The sequence below is a fragment of the Planococcus citri genome, chromosome 1 (assembly GCF_950023065.1).
Source record: "Planococcus citri chromosome 1, ihPlaCitr1.1, whole genome shotgun sequence".
Taxonomy (NCBI): domain Eukaryota; kingdom Metazoa; phylum Arthropoda; class Insecta; order Hemiptera; family Pseudococcidae; genus Planococcus; species Planococcus citri.
The window spans coordinates 48,100,661-48,125,012 of NC_088677.1; the positions used below are offsets into that span (position 1 = coordinate 48,100,661).

Sequence of the window (24,352 nt, forward strand, 5' to 3'; positions counted from 1 at the left end):
CATCTCGCATAAAAAAAATCCTACGTATGTATTCGAATTATATCACACAGGTGTGTAATCTTCGAAAAGTTTTTATCTAACGGTAATGTTACGCAAACGGTTGATCGGAACTGCTTAAGAATGGGTGTAAATCATCGATGAAATGTAAACACAAATGAAAATAATATTCAGACAGAAAACGAAACGAAAATCACGGTGTGGAGAAAGTTATTGTATATATTCTTCAATGTCGTTGTCAATTGGCCATTAATGCCGACGTCTTGAGAAAACCATCGCTTTCTTTTCAAAATGCGAAAGGTATCGCCTCGGGCCGAATATAAAATTTGCTTGACCACACGACAACCATCATCAAAAACGCCTTCTCTCCAAGAGTACCGATACTTCTTGATATACCCAGCCAACGGCAGCAGCCGTAGTAGAGGTTCGAACATTAATTTACATTAATTACACATTAACCTAATTAACCCTTTCATTTTCTCTGCATCTTGGCGCATCGTCGTCGTTCATATGATAGCTTCAAAACGTGAGCGCACTCATGATCATGATCGTGGTACAGCTCAAAAAACTCATTTTCATTGTGCAATTGAAAAAGATGGGAAAGATGTAATTTCTTTGCTTTTAAAGATGAATACGTAGGAAATTCAGGATTTTTTAAATACTCCAGTAAGGAAAAATTCAACTTGCAGATCACTCTACCAATTTTGGATCACCACTTAGGAGCTCAATGAAAAATCTCTCATTACTTCAGCGACCAAAATACTCGATAGACTAGAAATTGAAGTGCAGTTACACTCATTATTTATGGTTCGTTTGATTAATTGGCTGAAAATCATTTCAACAGTGAACCGTTTTCGAACATTTGTTGTATGCACTTCGATACTCGTACTATTTTTTCCTGTTGGTAGAATAATTACAACATCGATGAGACGACGACTCTCCCTTTAATCTGGCGTCTCTCTATGAGACACCTCTTTAACGAGGCACTTGAAGACGTATACGAGAACTCTACATATAAGCATATTTTATACATAATCAAACAGTTGCTCAAGAGCATGATAATGAGTAATAGACGTAGTCCACTATTACCATATCAAATTCTTGAAACTGCGCTAACATTACCATCTCGTTAATTCGATGAAAATTTTTTTATCTTACCAGCAGTGTATAAAGTAGGTACCTACTCGAATCGAGCTCGAGCAACCGACACTTTCATTCGATAGTTTCAACATCCTAATTTGGTATCAATTAGATGGCGGGCGGACAATTTCTCCGAAAAAATTACAATTAACACGTACATTTGGTCCTCCGGCACCTCCCCGTATATATTGACCGAGTAGACCGTTGGATGGTGATGATACTAACGTACTCGCATATTTTTGTTTCTAGGGCAAATCGGACGAGCAACTTAAAAATGAAAAAACCTGGCTGGACTGTGAAAGACTATGGTTAATGCATAAATCTGGATTCACAGCTGTACGTTTACTTTCTCGCAGCCATGACTCGGGTAAAGTTGGTATTTGTTTGGAAGCCACCGGAGAGCAAGCGACCGTCGACGAAGATGATGTCGAATTGGTAAGTAACGTGATTAGAATTTGATGACCAAAGAAGCAGATTAATTTTCACGCTGCTGTGCTAATGCAAATTTTTAGGTGTTATCCCCCCCCCTCCTCCTCACCAACTGCATATCCGATTTCTGGGAAAGTAAAATTGTGTGTGAATGTAATTTTAGTTGAGAATTTACATTTTGCCTCTCTTTCGAGTGTTGGTGAAGGAGACAGAGGCCGTCTCAAAGTTTCAAAGCTGGCATTTTTTACGCAAAAATTTTCAAAATGTTTCAGCAGAAGTTGATTCAACATCAAAATATCAGGTTTTTTCTTTGGGGGGAGGGGGGTGTGAAATTGATGAAAACTTTTTTTTTCAAGATAAGGTGAAGTGAAGAACAAAATTGTTGAATAAAAAATGCCGAATACCTAGTTCTCTATTTTTAAAACTGATTTTATTAGAAAAATGAGCACTTTTTAATTGATTTGGTTACATCTTTGGAAGAATTTTTCAAGTAAATTTTTTCAATTATTATGCTCCCATTTTTGAAAATTCAAACTCTAAACAGTATGTTGAATACAAATCAACCTGAGCGAAGTGAGGGCAAAATTTGTTGAAAAATTGAAAATTCATACTTATTACTCAAAATTGAATTATTACAAATGATACCGTGCATCACTCGTGTACAATTTTTCGAAAAATTCGAGAATGAAGTCATGCAAAATTATGTTTTTTGGTAATTTCATTATAAAAAACATGAAAATTGCTACAATTGCCAAATTTTTGTAACTGATTACTAAAATAACAATTTTTTTCAACTGCCAAGTAGAAAATCTTTGGGTGACAAAGTGGCGAAGAACCCCTCTTCCATAATTGCATTCCCTTATTTAGTAATGACGTGCTTTTATATTAATATGTATACGAATAACATTTAATCCGAAGGGTTTGATCTGTGTAGGCTAATCCAGCACAGTTCGATCAGTGCGAAGATCTAGCTCAGTTGAGATATCTGAACGAGTCGAGTGCGTTGCATACGCTCAGACAACGTTACGGATCTAATTTGATTCATACGTACGCTGGTCCTACGATGATCATTATTAATCCTATGGTTCCTTTGAATATCTACTCGGATAAGGTAATTAAAATGAATAATTAGGTTGGTATAATACGTATAAAGGCCAAGAATTTATAACGATTTTTCTGTTGTGTTTTTTTACGACGATAATTCTTAGGTAGCGCAAATGTTTCGCGGTTGTAAACCAGAAGATATGCCGGCACATGTTTTCTCTTTGGCGCAATCAGCTTACCGAGATATGTTAACCAGTCGTCGTGATCATTCCATTGTTTTCATCGGTAGATCGGGTAGCGGAAAAACGACAAATTATAAACACGTTTTGCAATATTTAGTTTTAACTGCTTCGTCATCCAATAAGGTAATCTACATACGTATTAATTGGAAAACATAACTAAGGTCAGATGTGTGGTTAAAATTGGGGAAATTCTAAATTAACTACATAGATAACAGGTGACTTATTTTTCATTCGTGTTATTTTTGTTTCTGTTTAGATATTAAATTTGGAGAAATTAAACGCGATTTGGACGATTTTAGAGGCGTTCGGTAATGCCAGAACATCGCTTAATAATAACGCTACCAGGTTTACCCATTTATTCAGCTTGGATTTCGATCACGCTGGACAAATTGTATCGTCGTCCATACAAGTGAGTATTTGCATTTTACACGAGTCGACTACTAAACTAGTCCTATGCTAGAGATGTACTCGCGTAGAAGAGTTTGTATTCACACGGAGTGATCGTGAAACAGAGAAAACTTTTCACCATATAATTTGGTTTAATGCCAACCATTTCGTAGCGATGGATACCTTGGGTTTGTCTTATGAACCACTCATCAGCGACGTTGACAAGATTCATGGAAGAAATACCTATCGAGATTTTTATTGATTTTTCTGCAAGTTGAACTCGAAACTCTCGAAATATGTACCTAATGTTACCTATATTTTCAGATCTTCTCGTGCGAAAAGTGGAGATTGGTTAGGAGATCAGATGGCGAACACGCATTTCATATTTTATACAAGTTGCTGGCGGGTGTCGATGGCATATTAAGAAAAGAATTAGCACTGGATCAGATTTCCGCCTCTGAACAGAATATATTTTTTACACCTTTGCAAAAAGTAAGTTGTAAATTGCGATGCAACCGCGTATTGTGAAAAAATTATGATTTTGAGTTTTATGTGTTTCCACTTCACAAGTTATCGTCATAGAGGTAGGCTTTGTGTTATTTATTAAATTCGGGAGGTTTTTTCAATTTTAATAGATAGGTATTTACTTATAAATATGACGGTATTTAAGGAAGAAAAGTTTTTATTTAATTTTGCAAAAATTTTTTTACGATTTTTTTTCTTGAATTAAAAAGGAAGAAAGTAAAACACGAATGAACGCAATATGTTTTTTATTGCTCTATTAATTTGCACGTTCATTTTAATCAATTATTTTTTGAAATTTTTTACACTACGGGTATGCTTAATTTCCGTTACGTTTATTTTATTATTTTTAATGAGAGAAGAGAAATTGACGATAAATTACTATGCAGTCGTTGATGAAGATGAAATCTTCACTCGTGACGTGATTGTAACCATGCATTTTTTTAAAATAATGATTTACATTCGTCAATTGCGTATGAAAGAAGAAGGGAAAGGAAGTATGAAAAAATTGCAATAATAACAGTTATTCTGCAGTTCATTTTGACATTTTTTTTTTATATTTTAGATTTAACTTTCCTTGTAAAAAATAATAGCTTCTTTCATTCACTTTCGCTGTAGAAGAGATTAAATTTTTTGTTGAAAAAATTTCTGAATAGTAACGTAGGTTATTGTAAGCTTAATTATCTACTCGTTTGAGCAAAAAAATTATGAAAGAAAAAGTAGGAAAAAATGAAAGGAATTATCATAATTGAAAAAAAAACATTCATTTGAATGTTGTTAGGTATCTAAAAATTTAAAGCAATTTTTAGTGAAAATTCAGTTATAATTCATCTGGCGAAAAATGGAAAATCTGAAGAATTTGAGTTTTTGTGGCCTTCAATACTTTTTTTCACTTCAAACATTGAAAATATTATTTTTATATTTCCATGTAAATTGAATGAATGAATTTTAATTTTTAATTTTTTTTTTTTTTGCTTTTTTCGTTGCGTAAAATGATTATTGAAGTAAGTACTCATCGAAAAGCTGAATTTCAGTTTCTGTATGTTATTGAAGTTGATCTTCCGAATCAATCACAACAGCATTTCGAGCCGGTCTGCAGCCTCTAGCAAATGTTCGCTTTTCTGAACTTTCGTTTCTAGGAATCAATTTTCATTTTAGAATGAATCTTACTTTCATTTTTTATTCAAATACATAATTCCTTATTCGGAAAATTATTGCGCTCGTGTTTCATCCCATTCCAAAGTTTTTATTTTAAAAAATTTTATCAACTCGTTTCAAGCAAAAAATTGACAAATTTCTTTTTTGTAATTTCAGAATGAAGAAAAACAACGAGCGTTAATGGACTTCAGTCGCATCTGCGCCGCATTCAAAACTGCTGGCATCTCGGAAACAGAGCAGAAAACCGTTTTCATGATATTGGCAGCTATCGTTCATCTGGGTTACGCCGGAACCTCCAAAGGTGAGCTGTAAAAATATGACGACTACCTGTAGTTGATTTTTTACGACCTTGTTGACATGTAATCGCATACTTAATTCATACATAAAAAATCATCTTACGACTGTTTGTAAAAATTATACGCGCAATTATTCGCCGTTTAGCGCGATCGTTTTTTTTCTTCTAACCAGTTGCGACGATTTTTACGACGATGCGTCGTCTACTTTTAATGTATTTATATACTGTATCTACTTGATGCACTTTGCTTGCAAAGTGCCTACACATTTGTGGATATCTAATGTAACGCCGGTATCTTTTTTTTACAGTCGGTACGAACAGCCGATGGCAGTTTAATAATCCAGCGGCAGCTCAACGAGCAGCCAAGTGCTTAGGCACAACAGTAGAGGAATTATCCAGAGCTATATTCACCCAAGGAGTTTCTACACCTACTAGTGTTATTCGCAACACGTATAGAAATACTTCACCTACCGATAGTACCAAAAGTTTGGGATCCGGTGACGAATTTACCGGATTGGATGCTTTGGAAGGATTTGTCGTCGGTTTATACGTTGAAGTTTTCAATTTAGTTGGATCTTATATTAATAGGTTAGCATTTGAAAGTATTCTGATGTGTCAAGACTTGGAAGAAGTGGTTCTTATTTGAAATTATCATTTTTTAGGAATATTTCGGCGAATGTTCACACTGTTAGTTCGATTATCGTGTTGGACTGTCCCGGTTTCCAGAATCCGGCTTCTTGTGGACAACTCCAAGATGGAGCATCGTTCAACGACCTATGTCATAATTACTTTCAAGAACGATTGCAATCGTTATTCCATTATATGAATTTAGATTTACCTCGCGAACGATACAATCAGGTTATTATCATGAGGGAAAATGCCCGCTATAAGTACATACCTAGACTTATGTACTTGCGAAGTAAGCGGAATACTGATAATATATTTTTTTCATTTGTCCTTCAGGAACATATCGAAGTAACTTTAGATAAATACGAAGAAGGTTCACCCGAACCGATAGTTAGTTTGTTAGATAATTCGTCAGCTTCGTTCGTACGTAATTCGCAATGCGATTTACGACAATCTCCTTCTACCGATAAACGTGCACCTGGTTTGTTATGGTTGTTAGATGATAACTCATCGTTGCAACCTGCAAGCGAACATTATTTTGTCGATAAAGTATTTTCGTTGTACGGCGATCGAGGTAAATTTTAATTCATTTTTTCGATCGACCTTTGCGGAAATTTTTCGAGATTTTTAATTGCGTATTTTCACTTTACAGAAGACCAGGTTCTAATTAGAAAAGCGCCCGGTAATAATCATTTCATGATTCAACATTGCCAAGGCACGAATCCGGTACTCTATCGTGCGGATGGCTGGTTGAAGCAATGTAAAGAGAATCCTTTCATTAAAGTGGCCATTACCATATTACAAGACTCGAACAAGTAAGAATTTAATTTTTACAGACGTTTCGAATAATAATATTGAAATTAAAACCTTGATCGCAACTGCACCCATTTTATATCGAATCATGTAGGCAGTGTAACAATTTTACACATGTTTCGCGGACTTTGTAAAAATGGCGATTAATTTATGAGTACCGTAGAAGAAACAGTTATGTGCACTACGATGAATTACCGGCTTATAAAATGGTGCACGCGATTCGCACCTTTATTAACTGATTTATAAACTGGTAGGATTTCTCGGTGTGATTTATTGCTTCACCATTCGATACTAGTTTTTTTTTCGTGGTGGGTTGTAGTTTAGCATTTATGTTCTGATAATTTATTTTGAATATTTGGTTATCAAATGAATGAATTTCATCTAGAAATGACCAAATTTATCAATGCACTATAAATATTCCATTCATACGATATTTTTCTTTGCCTATTTACAGTAAAGAAATCGCAAATGCTTTCGCCAGCTGTCGAGGAGTTGGTTTAACTAGCTCTGTAGCAACTTTAGACTGTAGTACCCATTCTCTACGTCGAGTATCCAGTATTAGAAGAACATTTAACGCAGGTTTTAAACGCAAATCGGTCTCGTTGCAAGTGAAATTCAATATAGTAAGTTTTTATCTATATCTAAAGACTCGTACCATATTTACCTTCGAACCATGTACCTATTCTGTTTGGATAATGACACGATAATTATTTACACCGCTTGTCATCTATTGTTGACAAAACAAGGATAAAAATTTACATTAATTAGCAGTTTGCTCTTGTATTGTTTCAACTGACTTAGCTGCGTTGACATTTTCATAACCGAAAAGTTATTTATATAACGTCGTGTGTGCGTGTGTCTTTTTCTCTTTTTAGGATGGTATAATTGAAACTTTGCGAAGAACCAGAGTTAAATTCGCTCATTGCTTTTTACCTCATCACGATGCCGGTCTAATGGATAAATCCAGTAGTAATAGTTTAGTGTCGTCGTCTCTTACGACGCACGATACTGCGATCAATGTTCCTCTGATGCGGTCTCAGGTAAATAAAGTTGAAGTTGGGTTCTTGCGAAGTGTATTACCTATTGCTGGAATGGAATTATATTTGTGATTTTGCTTTTCTATGACAGTTGAGGGGATCTGAAATATTACCGGTGGTTCGTTTGAATAAACAAGGATATCCGAAATCTATGTCTTTGGCTGAATTCAAACGAAGATTCATGTTGCTGTCGAGTAACGATAGTGCCGCATTAGCTGCTACCAGTGATGATCAAACCGTCGCCAAGAATATCCTGCTAGATGCCGATGTTGATGAGTCGTCCTATCGTATTGGATTGAGCGAGGTATGTTTTTTACATTATTTTGTTGTGTACGTAATGTTTACGAGTTCATTACGGGAAAGCACTGTTAAAATGATCTGAATCGTACGGGGTTTTGGTGGTTAACTCTTCCACGCACGTGTCGAATATGTTGCATAAGTATTGTGTTGCAGGATGTGTTAATTTGTTCGAACGTGTAGGATTTTTTTCAGTGAATTCTTTTTTCAACTTTTTTTTTTTTTTGAATCCAAGCATGAGGTCATAAGATTACAATATATGTAATCATTTATCTGTCTGATTTAGGAAACGAATTATCGATCGTGAGTGGTGGAAATAATTTGGAAGCTGGTTCAAAAAAATTACCTACTTATGTCAAAATTTGAAAATTTTGAAAATTGGGTACCTAGCATTACCTACTGGTTTTGAAATGAAATTTGACTTGAAAAATGTTGGCGAAACTGCTTTTTTGAAACTGTCTTGTTTTCGTCAATTTTTTCAAATTTTAAAAATGCGCATGATGGCTGGATTTGTTTTGAAAAAACATAATCAACGATTTTATAAGGAAAAATTCCAGAAAGGTGAAAAAATTCAAAAACTGTTTTCTTATGTTCATGTGAATATAATATGACCAATTTTATTATCACTAAAATGAAAACAAATTCGAAAAAAACTGATTTTTGTGAATTTTGAAATTTGAAATCTCGGTAAAAAGTGATGGTTCAATTCGGAGATGCAAAATTTTTCGTTCGGTCTTTTGAAGTCTCCTCGCAAACTTGAAAAGTTTTTTTCCTATATCGATAGTTTTCAGCACTTCAAAGTTAATTTTTGACGAGAAATCATCATAATTAGGTAATGAAAGTTATCATTCAAGAGTTCAAAGTTTAGTTTGTTATTATGCTGAAAAACGTTCAAAAAATTTTCAGTGGTCATTTGCCTCTTCAATTTGATGTTGTCAGGTAGCTACTTAATTTACCTATTTTGTTTTGTGTTATAGAAGGTGATAAAAATTAATTCTGTACTTTGGAAACAAAATTCACAGTTCGAATTTTGAAAAAATTTCATGAAAACGACTCATTTAATATCTCTTTTTAGAAAAATAAAATTCACCTACCAAATTTTGGTCTAATGGCGTGTTTTAGGTCTTCTGATTTTTTTCTCGTTCAATAAAGTCCTTCTAAAGATTCTGTAAAAGTTCTGTTTACTTGATTTTGAAATTTTGTTAAACACTCTGTACCTAGATCATTTAGATTCTGCAAATTTATTTTGAATTATTTCTGTGTCATATAACTTTAATTATAGGACTTCGAAACGACTTACTCAAAAAGGACGGCATTGCCATTATACGAAAAAGTTCACTTTTTAGAGTTTTAGATTTTTAATACATAAAACATTGAAAAAGACGCAAAATATTTTCAAAAAGTTCCTGCGATATTATTTTTGTTTGTGCTGATGTTGAAAAGTATTTACCTTATTCTCATGCACATTTTCATTTAATATTTGAGTTTCGCGAGATGATGAATAGGTGTAAATGAGCTATACAATATTCCTGTAGGATTAATAATGACTACTAAGTGCTAAACAGCTGTAAACAAAATGACCATTTCCTGCTTCAGTTGTATTCGTTTAATTGGCTAAAAATACCTAACCTACCTAAGTGTTTATGACGACCACGATGTCAACCTGCGATGATTATTTTAGCCATTATTCTAAACGACCAAGTAAAAGTACAAGTACCTAGTACCTACATAGGTAAACGTGAGAGAAAAAAAATGATGCTGTCGCATATAAAATAATAGCAAAAAATACGTCGGTAATTTACCAATTGCACGTGTACCTACCTACTGTACGTCTACGTAGGTACAATTTATGTCCTCAATATATGTACAGGAGTAATTTAGCTTTAAGGCAGATAATAACGCCATTGAATATCCATTTTTTTTTCAACTCTGTGTCAACGTATAAAAACACTGGTATTAGACATTTCTCCTTATAGAGACCGAAGCTGACGGCAAAATTACGACCAAGTATTACAAATGTTTGATGCAGTTGATTTGTATATGCTAAGTAATAAGTATACCGGTGTCCTCTGTGTCGATTAGGTATGTAGTGTGTACCCGTTTTTATTTTCAACTATGCATCGAGCAATCTCCTCGAACTGATTGCTGTAATAGACAAACAACATACCTACCATATACTTGACATCCTACGGGTTCTACGTGCATAAATTGTACACAATATAGCAGGCACCGAGTATAATAATATATTGTAATCTACTTTACAATGTAAGTATTGATTGCATAAAAAAAGTATAAAAACTCTCATCCTCGTTTGCGCTATCTACCCATAGCGATGCTGTAATAATATGATGATGATGGTTTAGTGCGGCGATGCTACAATTGCTTTGTTTTAATTATGACGTTCCCAGTTCTTCTTCTCGTATTACGACTTTGAAGTCGAGATGTATTTTTAATATTTTCAATTGGCCGTTGCTGCGCCTGTTACAAGATGTACTGGCGTTCGTTCAACTTACTTTACTACTCGTATAGTACATTCATGTGTGAGATTTTTATATTCGAATTAGACCTAGACGATCTAGTCTCCCAATACCAACTTGTAGCACAAAAATACGTAGCAGATTTGAAATACCTGCCTATTTGTAGTATACAGGGTACGCAAAAATATCGAATACCTACCCCAAAGAAAGTACATACAGTATTTTTAAAAACATAGGTTGGCAACGTGAAATAGGTGCATATAATTAGTGGTGTGTTATCAGTTATCACCTCAGTCTCACAACCAATCATGTGCTATCATTATTATCATTCGCTGTGACCAACCGAAACATTTAGCAGAAAAAAATTTTGGGAGTACTTAAAGTTCACCATACTGAAAATTTAAATGTACTCGTAGGTAAGGTATGATTATGACCTTATACGAGTAACGAACAAACATAAATATGTAATATAGGTACGAGGATGTTCAACTTGAGATTTACATTTCAAGGGAAAGGGGCAGTTTTTCCAAATCCGTTTTTCGACCCTCCCCCCTCGTCATCGACTAAAAGCAGTATATAAATTATTATTATGATCATTTTATAAGGTTCGTTTCTGGATAGGTATATGTACTATAATTCCTAGTATCACAGAGTCACAGACACGTTTAATACGGGACACCCTGTATACCGTATATAGGTATTCGTGTTAAGTAATAGTTAATCAGGTATGTGGATATTGTACCTACATATACAGGTTATACAATAATTATGTACGAGGGAGCTATTCGTATAGCATATGCAGTGCAATGTATGCCTTAGTTATATGCACCATGTTGAATTGAGTTACAGAAAAATTTCACTGTGTAATTGTTAAATATTCGTACTTGTATGATGTACCGGTACTTTGTTTCTTCTGGGTTATTATTTTGTACGAGCGGCGTATGAACATTCTCAACATTTTTCACAACAAATTTTTACTTTCATCGGTTCGTTTCTCACATTGTTTTGCGATATCTTTCGTATATAGGTACGAGTTGCTTGTATATTTTCTTTGTAGTAGGTAATTATCATTAATTCGATTTGATCGAATGGGATTAATAATGAAAGTATATAAATACGAGTACAACGAACACGACTCGCGAAATTGAAAGTTTGTCTGCATGGTTGGTTATCATGAGCAGTTGCCATATGGAAAATGATCGATAAAAATCGCAAAAATGTAACGGATCAACGAATACTACCAACAAGTTTACTGCATTACGTACGTACGTAGTAGGTAGGAAAAATGTTTCCAACATTCAGAAACATAAATAACACATTATTTCCGATCGAAGTAAACAAATTTCTACCTTAATAGGTAATGAGATTTTTGTACTTTGCGCAGCTGGTTGTGAGAGTTCTGAAAAACGATTGCTTACCTATCATATAGTTTCGATCTTAAATACGGATACCTGTACGTATGGAATGGATTTGATATCTTCATTTCCTGATGATATTAATTTTAGCTACGAAAATGTACTCGTGTATTTATTATTATGGTATGGTAGTGCAATCGAGAGCGAATTTGTGTTCGATTTTGAATGCAGTTCGTTCGTATAAGGTGTAGTGAAATTGTACTCGTAGTTATACAGTTCATCGCTCTGTAGAATCGCAGCCTCAGGCCAATACATAACTAGTTTCCAGCTACGGGTCTATCGATTATACGCTTATCGAAGTATGGTTTTGTAATATGAATTTCGTATTATTTTGAGTAATTTTTTCATCGTATTCCGAGATATATTGTTTGAATTCAGATATCATGTACTGAAATAGAAACCAACTGGAAGGGCGGAGGAAGGGTTCAGGTAAGCTTGCGTCGATCCTTTTTCGCTGTTGAAATTCATTTTTTGTAAAGAATGAGCCGTTGTGAAGTAGCTTCCAGGTCCAAAATGAATGTGGACTTCAATGGTCAAAAATATTGTTGGACGCTTTCCTCGTGTAAAAATCTTGAATAGTTCTTTTGAAAAATGTGAGAATCGCGTAAAATTTTGGAAAAATTTTGAAAACACTTTCGAAAGCTGGGAGCGGGAGGTATTTCAACTTTTGACTGATATTGTAATGTTAATTTTTTGGAGTAATGTAAGATTTAAAAGTGTGCCTAACGAATTATCGAAAATCAAACAAAAAATCGAAAGTCGAATTTCGTTAATAACGTGTTAGCGTAATTGTCTCAATTAAATGATTTTTTGAGGTGGAGAGGGGTGATTACAAATCATTTTCAGCATTTGTAGCTCGCCTCCGCTTTGAACTTGATGAAAGGCGGTTGGGATGTGATTTTTACTATAAAGATACAATGTATTGTACATAATAGAAACTCTAAAATTAGCTGATTATTTCAAAGACTTTTCCCCCTTTTTTCTCTAGAAAAGAATTGAAAACACTGTCAATACGTGATAGAAACTGGGTTCTTTTTCATTCAGAAATCTTCCCTTATTTAAGAAAAATTGTTTTTTTATGCATACAAAAATCATTTTAAAACGTTCAATCGAAATGAGCTTTTTAATGATCCTAGGGAGTTTTCACAAAATAATTTTTTGCGGTTAAAAACAAGCTGAACATATCTACCGGGCCAGAGATTCGCGATGATGTAAAATTGAAAGATATTCTAATTTTTTCATTACCAATAATCAATACCCAGAAACTGAAGTTTTCTCTGTTGCAAAAGCTGGAGAAAAATCAAGAGTTTTTCAAAATTGGGAAAAGTTATGCACTTTGAAAAACATTTTAAAGAAATTCTTCGAGCATACTGTATAGTCAACTTTAAATTGAAATTGACCTGCACGCCACATGAAAGAGGAGGTTTTAAATGACCAAAATCAAAAAATCTCTCTTTCCGCATGGTCTCCCACAAATTACGACTCGTGTGTATATTAATTACGTGTTTCATGATTTTTATTTGAGGAAACCCCTCAGAAAAACTCAATTTGAGGAGGAAGATGACTCTTTTATTGAGTCCTCAACTGATTGCCATTTCAAAGTACAAGGTTAACAAAATCGATAATTTTTGCCATTATTTAGTCTTTGGCCTCTCCTGCTAAATTTTGTTTTCCGACTTATGGTCTGCTATCGCTGGCTGCGTCTTATTTACAAAAAGGCGCCGCGCCAGCCAGACGTTGGACCACGTTCCTCTTGACTCTTATCGTCTTATACATACATAGTATGAGTTGGCGCTCGTGGTCAGGAAACGCGAACCGGAACCATTTTTCGCAATGAACGTTCCATCGTCGAAAAAATTTTCGGATACATTTCCCGTCGTAAAACGCGTTTTAATGACACGGCAGACATCTCCGACTCCATTCATAATATTTTCCCATAGTTTACGTAACATTTTTTTGCCTCCGTTTAACGTAAACAGTTAATCTTCTCTCGAGATAAAATTCATTACGAAGTTACGTATAGGTATAGGAGGTAGCTTCGTATTAAAACAAACTTACAGTAAAGTTGATACCATAATCCTTATTCGTTGAAATTAAAAACGTAGTTTGATAAATTTCCGCTCAAAAAAATATCTCCATAATATTGACATCGTCGAATACACTCAACAAAAATGAAAATAATACAGGCGTAAATTATACATGTATGTATATTAACGGTATTTACCGTATATGTGTAATTAATCGGCTTTAAATATGATTTTTTTGGTCAAATGACAACATCAATTCATTTGAGTGACTGACGTATTCAAATGTTTCATTTTATTCATACGGTATCGTCGAGAGGAAGAAAAAACTCGACTATTTTTTCGAAGACGCGCGCGTACGTGTGGAATGTCAAAACCGCATCTTCGCGTTATAAATATAACTAAACCAGTTTGCGTGTGTTCCTGTAAAAGGTATGATAGGCAGAGTGCGGCGAAGTCTTAATTTTACTCATATCTGGGTCGATTTTTACCAATAAACGCGCCTCAAAAATACATCCGAAATCGGGTCAATTTTTCAATCCGTTATGGAAACGAACATAAACATTAATCGTCGTCGTTAAAATAATTACCAACAAATTAAGCTTCCATGTGAGACTTAAGCGCCGCACCATTTTCCTCGAACATGATTCAGAGAAGAGTGGGTAAATGTTCGTATCATAATTTTTTTTATTCGAATCAGGAATCACGATTAAGATGTTTGATTAAATTGAAACGTACGTACAGGGTGGACAGAAATATCGGGTACCCCCAAGAAAGTTTTTCATTAAAAATATAGGTTGGCAACGTGAAATAGATGCATATGATTGGTGAAATGTTATCTCTCCAGTCTAACAACCAATCATGTGCTACCATTATTATCATTCACTGTGACCAACCGAAGTATTTAGCAGAAAACTTTTTTAGGGGTACCCGATATTTCTGTCCACCCTGTACGTGAAAATTTTTCGATCCGATGTGGCACTTCTAGCATATTTGATTATTTCTCCAGAGAATTAGATGTGCTCTGAAAAGCGCTATGATTAACTCGACCAGCTCAAAATTTAATCATGCTGTCATAAGTGGGACCTTTTGAGTCGAAACTACCTCTATCTAATAAATTCGTCTTTTTTCCTTTCCTCCTTCAAATTTATTGCAACTATTTTCGAATCAAACTGTTATGTTACCTCCAAAAAAACGAAGTTGATTTTGTTTCGTCTCCTGGAGTTAATTATAACATGCTAGAGACAAATCAACTTTGGCCAGATGCTTTCAATTGGCATATCTCAACTTGTAACTTCTGAACTAAAACTAGGAAAATGAAAAAAAAAATCCCGAAAATTTCTTCTGAAAATTTTTTAAAAATTTGTCCATTAATTCCATCAAATATCTGAGTTATACCTTCTCGTTGATTTCAATTTTTCTAAGGAAACTGTTAGAAATTAATCTCTTCGTTACCATCTTTCTGTATAAAAATCCTAAACTTCCTCTCAACTTGGCTGCAATCCACCTGACACTAAACAAGGTGAACATTTAAACATGAAATGTGTAACTTTTTAAACGTTTACACATGTTCAGTCCCATCATTCTCGAAGGTTTTTGAACCATTTAAATTTAAAAGGCGAAGAGAAAAATATTTCTTTTTTTGTCCTATTATACTCGCACATTGAGTAATGCGTCCGTTTGACCTGTTATACTCGTATCTTCCTATGGTATACCTTCTTGATTAAATGTATGTAGAGGTAGACTCGACTGTGATACTTGTTTGGCGATAAATCGACTCGTAAATCTTGAAAGTTCAAATGGTATGCTTGCAAGATGTGCATATTGTAATAGAATTTACCGTTTGAAGTAAAAAAAAAAAAAAAATGCTTCTCGTGTGTCGTAATCTATTTCAGAGTATAGGTACACAGACTCGCAGACTATGGTAGTTTCTGTATTTTTCCGCAAATACGAGTTACTTACATATTATGTATTTCGTTCAAATTTTGAAATATGTAAAAAGCCAGAAAAAAATGGTACTTAATGATATAATAATCGTTATAATTCTTTAATAAACAAAAGGGCACGCACAACGCACATGTACTGTAATAATGCGTAGAAAACGTTAGAAAAAATATGTACCGTATTAACAAATGAAGCAATTCAACCGAGATGATGAGCACCTTGTTTGTTGTAAATTATTCGAGAATATAGTGTACAAAATCAGGTCTATTTTTTCAACATTGTAATCACAATATGAGCGATTGTTTACATTCTGCAAGATACGTACACGACATGTATGAAATAATTATCATTATCAACACGTGAAATGTACTACGAAATTATGTACATTATGCGTAAAAAATAGAAATAAGCTATCGTATGTATGTAAACGACGAAAGTGTGTGGTAATCGAGCTTATTTGTACGTAAAATATTTAGAAATTTACGTACCTATCATCCACATTCGTAATAGCCTAATACATGAAAAAATTTTGAGTCTGTGATGGCGATGTATTGAGTACAAAATTTACAATGTGCATATGGACACAATATATACTTATTTGTATTATTGAAATGAGGTCATTTTTCATCCTTCTATCTATGTATTTTGGTTAGAGTGGGATCATGGGATGGGGACTGGGGAGTATAAGATGCTAAAAATGACTTTTTCCATCCAGAATAAAAATATTAGATTCCCAAAACGAGATGAAAAACCTTCTTCGTTGTGCTGGCTGGGTTGCAAGGAAACTTCAACATAATATGGGATTTGTTTTAATTTCGAAAAATTGTTCATTTTACTCGCTGGTTTTTTCAATTGACCCCTCCCCCTACCTCTCGATTCCGCTTCCAAAACAAATATGCATCAGATCCCAGCGCAGTAATGAATCAACTTTTGCAACTTTATCGCAATTATTTTCGCTCATTTTGCTCAAAAATCGCCCCTACAGTGCTAATATATTCGAAACTCGTCTTTACAGAAAACATGAGCCGCGTGACTTTGCAAGTTTCATAAGCTCTCTAGTACTATAATAATGAGATGCTGAATGGAGAAATAGTCTCGTGCCGGATTTTATTACTCTCGCGGTAGATTAACGATTTAGTTAATCAAACGAATCGGACTCGGGAGTACAAGTACCTGCCTACGCTTCGAGCTTATAGCGAATGTGAATCCCATCTCTGTAAGACGTATGTGTGTTTCCGGCTTTTAATTGACCAGTTTCTGTTTCTGTAGTATTCAAGTTGGATGGATTAGTGTTGCTGGAGCTAGTCGTGTAGCGGTGGCAGCCACCGCGTGCCTACGCCGATGGAAAATTTTTCCCCGAGCCTTTAGATCTTGAAATAGTAATACGTACATTGGTATAAAATTAAAATAACCTTGAATGTAGTAATCGACTCGTGCTTTTTTTCTTTTCTTCTCTCTCTTTCTCTATATGTACTTCTTTCTGCACGCAGATCAGGTCACCAATAACGCAGTTAATGCTACCTGTCTTCTGTGCTTTCTATTTAACCGCATTTTTCATTATTGAATAATCGGCTTAACGGTCGGACATGTTTTATGGATCGGCTATGTACGAGGTAAAGGTACTACTATAGTAACTGGGATGGCGTCGTCCAAGTCATTTGTGCGTTTTGCACTCGGAGCCGAGTTGGAGTCGGATGTGCACTTCGTCTCGCGTTATAATCTGTCGAGCTTGACCTGACCATAAGACGACGAATTATCGCATAAATGCGGCTGTCTGCGAGTTCGGCTTTGGACCATAAGTAAATTCGATCCGATCTCGTATTTCCGTTTACGTGATCGGCGAGGTGACTGAGTCGTGTATTTTTTTTTCTGTTCATACACAATTCTAATCGGTTCGTATGTATGTAGTACCAGTACCTATATAGACCTATAGGACGAGCCGCTCTGTCTCTCTCAGTCTCAGCAGCCCGAGTCTGTCTACGTACTCGTGTATGCGAAAGATGTCTAATGTCTATGTATAGACGCGCTAGGCAGAGGTATTCGATTCGATGTGTGTAGGATTTATATATGTATATTGTATATGCGTAAGTAGACTCGCATACATATAGGCACATAGTGAGAGAGCAAATACATAGCAGAAGAAGGCACGCCTTATCCTCGTAACCTTCTCTCTACTCCCATTCCGAAGTCATCGAAGTGGTCGAACATCTCGTCGTAGGAGAGCGACGGCGACGGCAACGGCAACGACGACGACGTCCAAGACCAAAGAAGCCAGCACCAGCACCAGCACCGAGCACCAGAGGAGCCACGACCACGCACAGCTCGCACACATACCTAGTACCTACTCGTTACTCGCTCGATCTGTAGCGTGGTGCGCGGACGCGATCGCGTCGTGTAAACACCTGCTCAACGTCGCGAGACGTTGATCGGAAAAGTATTTGTCGCGTGCGATATGCCCTTAATTATTGTTGGTGACCATTTTCGGGGCCCTCGTTGATCGGGAATTCGCCATTTTGGTTTTTCATCTCGGCTCGGTCTCGACGGTCAATGTGTCTCGATGTCGTACAAGCTGTACGCCGCGTTAAGCGTATTTTTATTATTTAAATACGATTGGAACGCGTTGTTGTGGTGGTGGTGTTCGTGCGAATCGGCCCCCGTGGTGGTTTTCGCGTTGTTGTTGTTCGCGTACTCGAAGCTCATCGGGATGCCATCATTGGCGGTCATCGAGCATTTTCCATCCGCGACCACCGGCCAAGATCACCTCGTCGACTTCGGATCGCCGACCAAGACCGCATCCACGTACGAACCGATCGATCCCAGGAACCAATTCAACGTTAACGATAGCGAACGTTTCGCCAGCGTGAAAACAACCAAAAATGGACTCGGATCCGCCACCATCAAAGCTAAACCTTCGATCAAATGTAACTACTCGAATATCTGCAATTATTTCAACAACGGGTTCAAGTTGAAGACCAATGCTCGCGTCGAAGAAGTCAAGAAAACCTTTTTCAACAAGCCTCCGCAACCGCAACACATTTCCAAGCATAACGAACAACTGGAAAATGATAAATGTCTATTTACCCCCGGCAAAGTATCCGAAATAGCCGAAATATTTCAGAAAAATTGCGCCAAGACGCCCTCAAAGGGATCTGTCAGCAATGGCGTTAAGAATGGCAACGAAAAGCCCCTCGTTCTCGCTCCCCTAGACTCGATGGAATCATCGCTAACTCAGAACGATAACGTGATCGAAGAATTTCAAACATGCAACGCTTACCAGTCGCATTCCGATAAATTATCGTATTCGTGGGTATTTGGTGAAAATTGCGTCGAAAATGGTAAAAGTGATCTAGAAAATATTCTACCCGATTCCACAACCGACGTAGACTTTCATCTGGGTGAATTAAGATCGTTCAAGCAAAAAGACACCCTCGACGCTGGCGCAGACAATAAAGTGAACGGTATTCTAAAAGAGGTTCTTACTTGTAATGTGATAGACCAAAAAACTTGCGATTGGAGATCGGTGAAAAAAGAGCTGAAATCTTTGGATAAACTCAAACCAGTCGCCATCATCGATCCTTTAACTTTGCCAAGCACAAAGTTAAACGGATTCGACGCAATTAAAGGTATCGATTCTCCGTGGTATTCTGCAGAAAATACCAACGAGATGAATGGATACAACGATTCTAAAATCAACGCCTCGTACGACGAACCGGACTCCAAAAGTAAATACGATTTCGATCAATTTAATTTCAACCAACGAGTAAATTTTTTGAACGAATACAACGGATATCTGAACAACCAAAAGGGTATCGATAGCGACCCAAGCGAAGACCTGTCCACTTTCAAATCAATAAACGGATATCGTAATCAGATCGAGAAAAACCATCATCAACGTAGATCTCCAGACTCGATCACGCCCATCAGACCTTTATCACCGATACTAGAAATAAACCAAGAAAACGATAATTTCTCGTCGACTGTATCGTCGTCGTCGGACAAATCTTCTTGTATGAGCGCCGATTTTTATATCGGAACGTATCCGACGGAGCGAGGCGAATCTGGTATGAATTCGTTTTGTATATCGCCCGAAGAATTATACTCGTATAGCCGTGTAAACGCCTCTGCCGAAGAAACCGCCGCCGTAGCTCAACAAAAGTCCATCGAACAATCCGTATCGTTGAATATGCTGCCTTTGACGACGACCATAAGCATACCAGTGTCGTTGCCATCCAGCAAAATATGTACTTCCGAGTGTCAGGTAATAAATAGAGTAATTTCGGCGGTAAATTAAACCTTTTTCATGTCCGAATATAACCCTTCTTCCTCCTGCGCCTGCCTCACATTTCATTTCTCTGTGCTCCGTCGTCTTACGGTGCAATATAGGTAGGTATAGGTAAGGTGTAGTGTACTCTATGAAAATAATATAATGGAGAGTAGTTGATTATTGCGAAGAGTCTAGTTGCAATGTGCCGCATGAATTAACATCATTCAGGTGTTCTTTATGGGCGAATTGTTGTTTGCCGAGCAATCAAAGCGAAATACATACTTGGGTGTTAACTTTTTTCCACTTGGCTGTGTACGGTATGCCGACGAACGAAAGATTTATCGAGGTGTGCGAAATCGCTAGATGAAGATCAGAGTCCAGCGTTGGTTAGTTGAACGGTTTCAATATACGAGTAGGATGGAAAGTACATAAAATCGAACTTACGTAGCAAATTCCAAGTGATATCTTAAGTTCCATAGTTTCACTGCCTCCGCCGCCCCCCCCCCCCCCCCCCGCCTTAAAATTTTTCATCTGACGTAAGGCTATCTCTAAATCAATAATTTGTATTTTAAAAGCTCAGTTCTCCGACCAAAATTATACCTACCTATTAGGATTAAAATGCTAGATCGGAATATTTATCGTGTTTGCGATTACGTACCCTCATTAATTTCTCAATTTAGGTGTTAATTGAAAACACAGCTGTTTATATGATATATTCCCTCTGCAATCACAGAGTTCAATCAAATAGGCATATCATTTCAAACATTCGAAGCATTCAATTTATTTGATAACACATCATCAAAGTGATCACTGATCACAGAGAAAATTGTTCAAAACTCGCTATTTTGCAATTCTTCGACTTGATTGATGACAATAGCTTTATAATTTTATTTTTCATCAATTAATTTTTGTTTTCCAACTTCCGAGTATTTTGAGAGTTGTAGAAGTATTTTTGTGGAAATATGAAAAATCGCTCATTTGGATGGAGAAGGAGCAGGATATAGTAGTTATGCTTATGACCGATGCGAGGTAACCGAACAGTTGCTTGCGGTTAATTTCTCGCAAAATTGCTTGCTTGGAAAAATTTTCCGCTGTGAAAGTTTTGCCAATGTGAAGTTGTATGTAATTGTGAACATCTTGTCATTCCAGGTTAAAAATCATTAATTTTCTTTCGACGACAAAATTCGATTGAAGCATGAGAAATATGAAAAGACGAGATGATTTGTGAAGTTATAGAATTCTACACCAAAATTCAATAATAATTTACGAATATTCAACCATTCGACTCCGACTCGAAAAATAAAAATTTTCGAACAAGCGTTCTAAGTAAAGGTACAATCACTTGATGATTGTTCTCAAGGACGAAGGAAGCCCTAATATACCTACGAGTAGGTACTTGGAATGTACTCGTACCTGTGTCGTGTGAATTTTTATTTCGAGATTTTAGTCAACTTCTAACTTCTATTCTCGTGAGTATATGGTCCCATTATTTCTGATAGTGATTTTTTAAAATTATCGAAAAGGAGGAGATCGAATCAAAAAGTTTGTTGATTACTTCCCTCCCTCCCAATGAAAAAATGCGATGAATTCTGTGTTCTAGGTAAAAAAAAATCATGTAGAGTTTTCAAAGATGAAAGATGAGGGAGTGTATCCTCAACAATACGAAACTATTGTTTATCTGTGTACTCGTATGCCCTAGATTAAGAGTCAATATTGAAATCATTTTTCACACTTCGATGGTTCCGAACTTCTCTTTGCAACTGTACCTTACCATCAAGTTGAAAATCTGAAGATAATGTCTAAACCTCGTAATACTTAATACTCGATTGTTATGTTTTTGCTGCGAGTGTATGTAAATACGTAAATTGAATGGATACGTCTGTGTATGTCGGTGGTGTTTGTGAACTTGATGACGGAATTTCCCCCAGTTTTAATGCTTGGCTAAATTTAATTAAAGAGCTTAGAATTTCTATTCTTTTCGTCAAGTGCCAAGGTTATCAAATAACCTTAAAGTTGAAGCTAAAGTTACACATTTTATTGTGATTTTTTCTTATTACTTACTGCGCGTCACTCATTCAAAAAATAATACTTAACGATTAATAGGAATCTATTTTTATCGAATGAAATTAAAAAACAGCTTATTTATTGTGTTTTTCATGATATTAATTTATCCAACTTGACCTATGAAATGATTCCTTTTGAGAAAAAAAAATGCCATTGGAAGAGTTTGTTGTGAAAAATCCGTTTCTAATTTAGTGTGCTGGTGTACCTATATCAGATTTTTTCACTTAAATTCTTTAAAAATGAGATATTTATGCATCAGATGTAAACATTTCATAGTGATTTAGAGTTTTTGTGTATCAGGCTAAAAAAGTTCAAAAATTCGTCAAAAATCAAAAATCGCTGAAATTTTTTTTCTGCGATTTTAAAACGTTGTCTTTCTATTCCAACTGTCAAATACGAGTATTTATTTCCATTTTGGAAGTTTTGGTTAAAAAAGGAAGTGGGAAGGAAATTTTAAAGCAAAATCCTATACCTACATCAATAGCAAATTCAGCTGACTTTGTGAAAGTGGTGAATTTGTGTGAGGAATTGCTAATTGAAAAATCGCAGGTGGTAACTTTCATTTGTACGCATTTCTCTTCAAATTACTTTTTCCGATTTCCTCTGTGATCGCCTGATCGCTATACAGCAATACAGCTCAGCGTAATGAAACATGATTTCCTGTTTCAGCAGATATAAATCCTAGGAGAGGTATTTTATTCGATGAACTTGGAAAAGTTTGAAAAATGGAATACTTAATTTGAAAATAAGTAAACCTAAAAGGGTTCTTTTTTTTTCTTGAAAATATTAGTAAGCATTGTGCTTGAAATGTAGGTCTAGGTATTCGCTTTAGAACTTCACTATTACTCCTTTCGCATTATTTTTTGTTTACTTTACGGTAATGATTTTTCTGAATGTGATCATATTTTTTTCACATACTTGACTCAAATTGAATGGAAGTAATCCCTGATATTAATCGGATACGTGTATTTCCACTTTCCACTAGTTTTTCTTTTTTTCTACACTGCCCCCGTTTTTATAGTATAATAGAAATACCTTCAACTTGCTGACACGACAGATAAAACGAACTTGATTTATAATAAAAGTCGACTTTGAAATTAACGCCGCTGTTTAATAATCACGTAACGGTTGGTGAAATGATTACACCTCTGTATAAATACGTTTGGATAGGTAGGTATAAACGGTGCTAATAAGTCGTAAAAATGTTGACACGATGCCATGTACGAATTACATACTCTTAGCATGTAGTATTACCTACACGATTAAACTCGCAGTCTTGGAATAGTTAATTAAACCGCGTAGGTAGAGTCGCGTCCATTACTCTACACGCATCGTAATTGTATTTTTTAATTCGTTCGATGCAGACCCAACAGACCTTTTCCAAGTGCTCTATAGTTGCTCTCGTATATTTAATTAACTACTTGAACCGAGAATAAGGATAATTTTTAAAGTAGAGATTGGCGATATGAAGTCATTTTCTGGCTAGGAAAAAGACTTCAGATTACTCCTCCCCTCCTGCTTCCCTGTATTATCTTCGACTATTTCGGTATAGCCCAGCTCTGGCTGGCATTGTTGTCATATTGTTATGTATGGTTAGGTACAGGTACTTAGTTACGTTATATAACAACAACTTTCTTGATTGACCTTCACTAGTTTTCTAGTTGAGGATTCTTCTTCCAGAGATGGTACATTAGTCACAGATAATGATGGTGTTACGTTTGACAATAAACTTGAAATGTGTATCTGGTTTATTTACTGGTAAAATGACGTAATTATGGTCAATATACGCGTACCTATGCGATAGTTTAGGTACAGTCGATTACCTACTCGTGTATTTTTTTCTTCTTTTGCGAGAAATAAAATAAGATGGCTAGTGCTCGTGGGTGGCTCATGGTTATGGCGTTGTTTAGGAGGTATCTCACGTTAGAAAAAAACATATCGATGAGATTGACGGCGGTGGTGACCGACGCCGCTGCCACGATCGTGTATACTGTATAGTGTTTCTTTTTTCTGTACCGGAAGGAAATCAATACGTAGAAATGCAGCGATTATTATCCTTCCAGGCTAACGTAAGTGGAGTGTTTCTTATGGTGCGGTTTAGTGTTACTTACCTATAATGGAAGTGGATGTGACCAGTTCTTATCTGAGACTGATAATTGAAGTAAGGGGATGAGGT

At 35.8% G+C, this 24,352-nt stretch overlaps 1 protein-coding gene and 1 long non-coding RNA gene across 6 annotated transcripts in view; one reads left to right on the forward strand and one right to left on the reverse strand.

Annotated features, from left to right (window-relative positions):
- Mhcl (Myosin heavy chain-like) overlaps nt 1-24,352 on the forward strand; it is a 68,818-nt gene that overhangs the window by 26,889 nt on the left and 17,577 nt on the right. For 3 of the 4 annotated variants that reach the window (XM_065345612.1, XM_065345613.1, XM_065345615.1), the window contains 13 exons: nt 1,387-1,572; nt 2,501-2,677; nt 2,775-2,975; nt 3,109-3,261; nt 3,564-3,731; nt 5,076-5,220; nt 5,523-5,802; nt 5,877-6,072; nt 6,178-6,415; nt 6,494-6,656; nt 7,109-7,277; nt 7,530-7,694; nt 7,783-7,995. In XM_065345612.1, coding sequence (XP_065201684.1) covers nt 1,387-1,572; nt 2,501-2,677; nt 2,775-2,975; nt 3,109-3,261; nt 3,564-3,731; nt 5,076-5,220; nt 5,523-5,802; nt 5,877-6,072; nt 6,178-6,415; nt 6,494-6,656; nt 7,109-7,277; nt 7,530-7,694; nt 7,783-7,995 — 2,454 coding nt within the window. Of the gene's footprint in view, nt 1-1,386; nt 1,573-2,500; nt 2,678-2,774; nt 2,976-3,108; nt 3,262-3,563; nt 3,732-5,075; nt 5,221-5,522; nt 5,803-5,876; nt 6,073-6,177; nt 6,416-6,493; nt 6,657-7,108; nt 7,278-7,529; nt 7,695-7,782; nt 7,996-17,472; nt 20,107-24,352 lie in introns of those variants that run through there. The other variant, XM_065345616.1, reaches the window with a different exon arrangement.
- LOC135832396 (uncharacterized) lies at nt 19,629-20,623 on the reverse strand. Of its 2 annotated transcripts, XR_010556311.1 has the most exons (3): nt 20,557-20,623; nt 20,395-20,471; nt 19,629-20,258 (listed from the first exon to the last, which is right to left on the reverse strand). It is a non-coding gene; the product is annotated as an uncharacterized LOC135832396 (long non-coding RNA). The 2 variants fall into 2 exon arrangements; XR_010556310.1 differs by lacking the exon at nt 20,557-20,623 and having other exon boundaries at nt 20,395-20,546.